At 37.5% G+C, this 8525-nt stretch overlaps 1 protein-coding gene and 1 long non-coding RNA gene across 3 annotated transcripts; one reads left to right on the forward strand and one right to left on the reverse strand.

The window, feature by feature from the left end:
- The first annotated feature begins 924 nt into the window (after positions 1-924).
- Positions 925-8321, forward strand: fam76b (family with sequence similarity 76 member B). 2 transcript variants are annotated; one of them, XM_086099053.1, is made up of 10 exons: positions 925-1573; positions 3004-3068; positions 3160-3214; positions 3291-3446; positions 3524-3705; positions 3789-3839; positions 5074-5151; positions 5229-5361; positions 5452-5553; positions 7230-8321. In XM_086099053.1, exons 1-10 carry the CDS (start codon positions 1487-1489, stop codon positions 7317-7319), a joined length of 999 nt encoding a protein of 332 aa, XP_085955179.1. In that variant the 5' UTR covers positions 925-1486; the 3' UTR covers positions 7320-8321. The 2 variants fall into 2 exon arrangements, with proteins under 2 accessions (XP_085955179.1, XP_085955178.1); XM_086099052.1 differs by having other exon boundaries at positions 937-1573; positions 5226-5361.
- On the reverse strand, positions 1683-5920 carry LOC147160972 (uncharacterized). The gene is made up of 2 exons (XR_015097430.1): positions 5757-5920; positions 1683-3628 (listed from the first exon to the last, which is right to left on the reverse strand). It is a non-coding gene; the product is annotated as an uncharacterized LOC147160972 (long non-coding RNA).
- Positions 8322-8525: the final 204 nt, after the last annotated feature.

An 8525-nucleotide genomic window follows, 5' to 3' on the forward strand; every position in this document is an offset into this window, starting at 1 on the left:
ATGTTTAGTCTTTATTCATTGTGTGCCATCTAAGGCAACATTATTTATTATAATAATAATAGACCTATTTTCAGTTTTAGACGTGATCTGCTTGTTCCCAGGCAACACACAAGAGGGGCCTTTTTACTCAGAATTGTAGTGTGTGTGTGTGTGTGTGTGTGTGTGTGTGTGTGTGTGTGTGTGTGTGTGTGTGTGTGTGTGTGTGTGTGTGTGTGTGTGTGGGTGGTGTGGGAGGGGTAGCTGCCAATATACACTATAATGATATTCAAAGCAATGTAGCTGCCAATATACACAATGATATTCAGCACAGTGTGTTATACAGCTCATAATTTGCATCACATCATCCAGTTTAAGTAATCTGATAGATTATGTGCCTTGTCCAAAACGGCAAAAAAATACAAATAAACTATACAATTGTGATTGCATGTCATAAGGAAACTTGGAATTAAAAAATATTTTAGCTGTCTCTCTCATAATACAAACCTGGAGGACATTTGATGCATTAACTTGTGCCTTTCTCCCACAATAATTGCAAATATTTCGAAGATTAGCATGACCATGTTAAGTTTTCCTTTTTATGTAGCATTTGCTTTGAGGCATTAGTCCCCCTTTTCCATATGCTTTAACAGATGTTATTGTTTTGTATTATTCTGTAATGTAGCAACATTTTAAAGGGCTTGTAGTTGGCTGCAGTGCTTTAAGCACTTCTTACCGTTAAAACTTCTTACCTGAAATTTTCACTGTAACTAAGAGTGTTAATTGTGTTAAAATAATTTAAAAATCCTTAATCTGTTGTCATGTTTTGTGAAATTGCCTGTTGCTTTTGAGTTTGCTGGTAAAATAATTAAGGGTGAAGCAGCAGTGCTATGCCAGCTGCGTTACTATTACAGTACAGCAGGGGTGAGCAGTATGAAAACATTAATGTATCATTGATTTAGAGTTTAGTTTTTTCTTCTAAATGACGAGATTTAGGATTTTAGCTTCACATAATTCGGTAATGTGATTGGCTGTAAATGATTTGAAAAAGTGAATCTCGCGGACTTCCGTGCTTCCAGTGACGTCATCGACCACATCCGCTGACATGAGGACGACGGCTTCTGTACGAAAAGAGAGAAGGAAAACAGGAAAAACCATCTGCGAGAACACTGGAAACTTGAAACATTTCCCAGATTGCATTTGTAATCTTTGCTTTTTTTCAAGGCGGTATAATTAATAGACCTAAACCAGTCTGGTCACGTGGCGGTCGAGCGGACATAGATCACATTTATAGAGTTTATTGTTCTTCGGCTCCCTCACAGCTTCCTCCTCTACAGTGTTTAGCTGTGCTAGCTAGCATTAGCTGGTGATGTGTAGTTGCCATCACATTGTGCGCGTATTTTTAGTTCCAGTTAGCCAGTGCCAGTTTAGATAATAGCGCCCTTAATCCGGTCACTTTCCCGCTGGACTGCTTTAGCTCGTTTAGATTGGCGTCAATAGTTGGACGAGAATGGCAACGTCGGCTCTGTACGCCTGTACAAAGTGTAACCAGCGGTACCCGTTCGAGGAGCTATCGCAAGGCCAGCAGCTGTGCAAGGTTTGTATCTGTAGCGGATCCCACAAGTACATGACCTTTTTTTTTTTTGCAAACAATAACAAGACACTGTAATGTAGTAGTAATAAAAAAAAATTGTTCAGCAACAAACTGGAGTGTCAACATAAATTTTTATTTCCATTATTCACAATATGCTTGATTGCATTGAAGAATCTAGTCAAGTTTGAGTAATTCCAGAGGATGTGCTCAAACTTGCATTCCCAACTGCTGCTGTGGCGACTTATGTCGTTATATCGTCACTGAACTGCCGATATTGTACAAATTCACATTTATCTGATGAAAAAAAAAAAAAGTACAAATAAAGTATCTTACACATAGTGACAGGCAGAGCTGTTAAACCAACTTCACTTAATGGCAGAAGGTACAATTAATCTGTAACCTGCTACTACTTGATTTAATTTTTTTTAAATGTTCAAAACAGGCCCAGATTTTGCAGCGGGTCATTACATTAGGGACCAAATTGATCGTAATTATGTCATTATACAGTATGTTTCTTCCTGATAAACTTTCTAAAATAAAATGTTTCGGCTATCATAAAAGGGGTCTCAAAATACTTAATAATTAGCTATACTTCCACAGGTCCATGGATCACAGACCTTTTTGAAACTCAAGAGCTATTTCTTACCTACTGAGTAGTGCAAAGAGTTACCAGTCAATATGCAACACTTTTCGAATAAATCACTGCAAGTGTTTACATATTATAATGATTCTTTATACACCATTCCTAGAAAATCAGTGTCCCATCACTAGGCACTTCATAAGGTACCTCTTCAAAAATGTACGTTGTCCAATACAAAATATCTATTGAAATTGACAATGTGTTGTAGTCCGTATTCGGGATGTAACTATATCCAAACATCACGATACAATATAATATGAAGATCACAATGTGATAATTAACGATATTGTGGGGAGGTTGACGATATTAAAAAAAGGTCACAATATTGTAAAAAAAACTCAAATTAGCTCATACAACAACAAAAAACACAATAATGTGCTGTTTTACATAACAGCAATGCATATTAACAATCTCAAATAACACTTAATATTGAGACACTTACTTACTAATGCACGCACACAATGAGTTCCTAAAATCCTACACATATTGACTTGGTTAACAAGCATATTACGTTCCCCCATTCATTTGACCATTAGTGTGGATTTTAAACATAGAAGGGCCAAAACATGCCTTGTGAAAATTAAACCACACTAAAAAATGTTTGTGTGGAAAATTTCAAAGCTCTTCCACACATACGCCAGAAGAACGTAAATAAAAATTTATTGTCCAGTTCACAATTATTTGTCATTTTGTTGAAGGGGTTATGAATATGTTTGCAAACCACTGATTTCTGATCAGGTTTTCTTATTACTAGTGTCTGATTGAATATTTGACACTTGTTTTCTCTCCTCAGGAATGTCGCATCGCACACCCAATAGTGAAATGCACCTACTGCAGATCTGAGTTTCAGCAGGAAAGGTAACACACTGATTCAGAGGCTTTATTCATTCTATTATAGTGCTGCGTTATTTCTCTCTGGGTTTGTTTAATGTGTGTCTATTTTTGACAGCAAAACCAACACCATCTGCAAGAAATGTGCCCAGAACGTCAAACAGTTTGGAACAGTGAGTCGCAACTTAACCCTCTCTTACTTTCACTTTTTATGTACATAAATAATTGTAACCGTCATTTTCTCTGCAGCCCAAACCGTGTCAGTACTGTAACATTATTGCGGCGTTTATTGGGACAAAGTGCCAACGTTGTACAAACTCAGAAAAGAAATACGGGCCACCTCAAACCTGTGAGCAGTGCAAACAGCAGTGTGCCTTTGACCGCAAGGAGGAAGGCAGGAGAAAGGTATCAGCCAGACACGTGCCGTGTTAAATGTTTTTGATTTAAGTGGCTGCGTCTTATGGGTCCATCTTGTCCCACAGGTGGATGGAAAGCTGCTGTGCTGGCTCTGCACTCTGTCCTATCGTCGTGTTCTGCAGAAAACCAAGGAGCAGAGGAAAGGCTTTGGCTCCTCTAACTCCTCGTCCCTGAATGAGAAAGACCATCACTCGAGGCAGCACCATCATCACCATCAACAACAAAGACACAGCAGCTCTCACCACAAGTACGCTGACAGAATTTTTTGCTTTGTTTTGCCCAATTCAGTCCAGGTCTTGTATACTGTCTAAGTCCATTTGTCTTTCGCAGACTGAGTGGGAGCTTGAGTCCTGAGCAGGAGCAAGGATTGTGGAAGCAGAGGTAAAGTTTTCCTTTTTTTTTTTAATATGCCAATGGTATCAACTGGGGGTGTCAGGCGATTAAAATTTTGAATTGTAATTAACCTCGTGACTTCAATAGTTAACTCACAATTAATCGGCAATTTTATATCTGTTCTAAACGTACAATAAAATGTATGTTTTTTTTCTCAGTTTTCATACTCATGTTAACATTAAAGTGGGGGAAAAAAATAAACTAATATAAACATGGCTGCATCTTTTAGTCATTGATACAGTAATTCCATAATAATTCATAAAATTAAAAAGATGGACCGTACTGTAAAAAAATGAGTCATATTGATTTGTGTTGGGGTCATTTTTCTGCCACTAGATGGCATAATTGCATTTGTAAGACAATAGTGACAGCTCAGTGCATTTTTCTTTTCATATTAAGAGCTATCTAATCTAACATAAATAACGTGTGAAATTCTGCAATTTTTTAAAATTGTAAAATACAACTTGACACTAGTCTCCACAAATATATATATGCATTATTATAAAATGTATTCGTGGATGTATCGGTTGCGGTGCAACTGGAATTCCCCCAGTACAGGCTTTACAAGTAAGGGGTGGTCATTAAAGTAGCACTAAGGAACTTTTCAACGCTAATAAAATATTTTCATAACTCTGCTGACGAAACATCGACTTAAACTAGTTGAATGGGACCTTTGCTATGTCCTTAGGGGGGTCTGTATAATTTTTACTGGCACTAAGCAACTTTGAGGAGGTTGGTAGGAACACTGCCACACAAAAAACTACAAATGTGCTAACTGCTTTATGGCAAACGTCACTTCCCCCTTTCCCCATTCGTTACAAAGGCGGAAGTCAACTGGAATGTCGACGCACGATTACTGCTTTCCTGGCAGAAGCTGCAAAACTGAAAAGTTTTGTCTCAGGAGATAAAAAAGAAAAGGGGAAGCTACCTGGATAAAAGGACATTCAAGGATCAACATTGGCCCGGCTTTCACTCGTTGGCGTGAGCTAAAAAAACGACGCAATGTGCTTGTCTTCATGGGAAATGAGGTCTTCCTTCAGGCATAACATTACCACTTTTGTCCATACGGCACCGCCATATCAACGTAAACTGAAACTAGTGTCGCTTTAACTGCGCATTAAAAAAATGAGTGGCGTTAAAGGGACTTTATATTAACTCAAAATTAACGCACTAATTTTGACACCCCTACAACAGTATTTTTATGATCTTTTACTTTCTGCAGCCATAAATCATCTTCAATCCAAAAAGAGACTCCAAAGAAGAAACCAAAACTGGAGATGAAGCCATCAAATGGTGACAGGTATGCTAATTCCTTTTCCGCTAAATTCCTTCCCTATGTTGACGTTTCTTATCAATGGTCTGTCTCTTAAACAGCAGTTCCATCACCCAGTCCATGGATTCAGGAGGAACTGACAACTTCATTCTCATCAGCCAGCTGAAAGAAGAGGTGATGTCACTAAAGAGACTCCTGCAGCAAAGGGATCAGACCATACTCGACAAGGAGCGAAAGGTTGGTTATCATCGTCATTAGAAGAAGCAGCAGCACTGTTAGTTGCTAGCTTGTATGTTTACAATGCTGACCCGTCAATTTTGGCTTTAGCTAACAGAGCTAAAAGCAGACTTTCAGTACCAAGAATCCAACATGAGAGTCAAGATGAACCAAATGGAGAAGGCACACAAAGAGTCGATGGAACAGCAGCAGGTAATGGGCACAATTCATTTACTGCGTATCAGAAATCAAGTTCCTAAATAACTATCCCACGCTAGAGGTCTAAAGCCATACCAGTACTGTATATATCAGGGATCGATTGACTAAACATATTTGTAGTCAACTGTACTTAATGAATTTTTTCAACAGGCAAGCATAGAAACCAATAAAAACAAATAATTAAAACTACAACTCACCATTACACTAATTGAAGTTGCTGTAATTAGTGTGAGTTACTTGCGTCTTTCTGTCCAGCAAACCAGCTGCTCTTGTCTTGTTTTCCAAAACATAGCATGTTGCAAGAGAAGACATCGCTTTTGGTAAAATACTTACACATTCTTGTAGCACCCGCACAGCAGTATACGCTGAGATCAGTGTCATAAAGGGATACGTGTCACTTTGAGCGTCATAGAGCGAAACAAGTGCTATGGTTTGGTTCTATGATGGTTTGGTTCTATGATGATGAATGGGAAAAAAATCAGCTAACTCAAGTAAGTCGGACACAAAAATTGGTAGACATAAATGTATGTCTCTAATTTGAACCATGTTTGGTCACTGTACCACACTGATATTTGTTGCAGTCGCACCCGCTGAGTCACATGGCTGCCAATGAGAAATACAGAGAAAAGAAAATTTTGATTTTGACATTTATGTCAGGTATTGAGTAAAAATCTGTGGACTTAATATAGAACCTTGTAGAACACCACCAAGGTAGCCACATCATCAAATTGCAACATCTCAGTCACTTTTCATGATCTTTGTGTTTTGTTTTTTTATGTTTCCTTTTTATTATTATCAAGCCATTTTCAACAGTAAGAAGATAATATTTTTTTCTATAATAAATGTGATAACTTCATTATTTGTCATGAACAATTAATACCTTAAAAAAAAAAATCCGCTTGCTGTCGACTGGAGATGGAATGACCCATCATGGCTCAGTTTGCTGACCAAACCCAGAAAACAGGTGAGCCACGATTAGTCGTTCGTTACCTATTTCCTCAACACAGGTGATGTCATCTTCGGTCGACAGCAAGTGAAAAAAAAGGTGTTTTTAAAGGTAATAATTGTACATGAAAATAATGAAGTTATCAAATTAATTCTGGACAAAATATTAACTTTTTACTGCTGACAATAGCTCAGTGAGTCAAGTATCCCTTTAGCCCAGTACATAATTAAGACAAAGTTTATTGGTAAATGGAAAATACTTTATCAAAAAATATTTAGAAACCATACTACAGACCAAAGAGAGACCCAATGTAGCATTTGCCTTAAAATTGATTGAAATTAATGACAAATTTCTATTCTTCTCATTTCTAATATCTAGTTCCTGATCGTGAGTGCTAATACTTTGAAATAAGGTTTGATATTGGCCCGATACTGATAGCTGGTATTGATACTTGGCCATGCCTAAAGAAAATAATTGACCCCGTATTATATATATTTTTCCATGTACTGTTCAGAAACTACTCAACAAAAATTCAATAAATATGCAATCTGCTTCTTCTTTGACAATCACAGTTTGTTTTTGGTTCAATAAAAAAAAAAAGCTCACTGGTATGTGGAGCCTCGCCTCGCCTCAAAACATTGTTTCCCAATAAGAACACCATCTTTTTTTAATGATATTATTCAAACCAGGCCATAACTCTGCATCATTGAATTGATTTCCTCAGGCGAAGAACAGAGAGCTGATGAAACAAGTGGCTGCGCTGTCCAAAGGAAAAAAGTTTGATCGGACAGGAAGTTCACTGCTGCTGCCCTAACAATTTGCCGACCTTTGGGTGCCAACACAAAGCGACTTCATTTGCCCACTGTGAAAGTCTCCCTTGGCGCGGTCCCTCTTCACCATCAGCATCAATCACTTATTTGTTGGTCAATCCAGAAAGAACAAACAAAATCTCTCTACAAAACACCAACGTATATTTTAGATATTTTTGGGGTGACTTTTTTCACACGGGACTGTAGGATGCAACTTGGATGTGGGAGTGAGCCCTCATTTATTAGCACTGCCAGGTGAAACAGAAGCGTGGCAAGCATCAACAAAACCACCGGATTTTTATAGGTATTCCACGCTATTTTTTTTTATTTATTTAACTGTATTTCTTAGATTTTTTTTCCCTCTTTATTTCCTGATACTATAAGAATATCCCACATTTGGGGGTTTTCTTCAAGAGCTATTACTTATATTTTTCTAAATGATTGCGGAGGATGAGTTCTGGGAGAGACTGCGCAACTCTTTACAATGTATGCAAACATGAGGAGTGTGACAACTGAGCTGCTGATGATAACAAGACAGCACTCGGTAACACACTGAAACAATCAGTGAATATGTTGAAACTCTTCTGGATGGAAACCTCTATTGGCTGCCCTATTTCTCACACTGTCACAGCCAAAGTGCTTTGCTGTTTTAACCTTGGTGGAACGATTGTAATACTACATGATTTTACCACCGGATACCTTTTGGGACTTCTTTAATTGCCCCTTTTTCCAATTTCTTTCTTTTTTTTTTTTAAAGAAACTCTTTTAAATGTATTTACATTGGGGTCAGCCGTTGTATATTTAAACTCTTGCTTGTATCTGTTTTAGTGAATACAGTATGTGTATGGTGAGGCCAGTTTTAATGATCATTTATAGAGGATGCTTTTTAAAGAAACACTCCCTTCACTTCTCATTGGGCTGGTTTCATACTGTGCTGTCAAAGAACACTTTTGTAATTTTCCCCCTAAACCAAGTGTTTTAAAAACAATTAAAACTGGCTAAACTGATGACTGGCGTTTCTGTTTTAATATCTATGTATTTATTTATTATGATTTTAAAATTAGAAAGCAAACACAAAATAAGATAGATTTAATTGCTTGCTTTATGTTTCCCAACAATTTGTCCAGCAGACTACGTGTTTACATCATGCTCAAATGGTAAGGTCATGGCCAAAGTGAACAAATTGGTACATTGCATTTAAAATATGAAAA

Source organism: Leptonotus elevatus, chromosome 16 (assembly GCF_054856555.1).
Source record: "Leptonotus elevatus isolate MCC_2025b chromosome 16, RoL_Lele_1.0, whole genome shotgun sequence".
Lineage (NCBI taxonomy): Eukaryota > Metazoa > Chordata > Actinopteri > Syngnathiformes > Syngnathidae > Leptonotus > Leptonotus elevatus.

Bases quoted from the DNA above. Each gene is read 5' to 3' on its own strand.
- fam76b (XM_086099052.1), top strand. From the start codon at position 1,487: ATGGCAACGTCGGCTCTGTACGCCTGTACAAAGTGTAACCAGCGGTAC. The intron at 1,574-3,003 runs GTTTGTATCTGT...TTCTCTCCTCAG, and splicing joins AAGGCCAGCAGCTGTGCAAG to GAATGTCGCATCGCACACCC. The intron at 3,447-3,523 runs GTATCAGCCAGA...CTTGTCCCACAG, and splicing joins AGGAGGAAGGCAGGAGAAAG to GTGGATGGAAAGCTGCTGTG.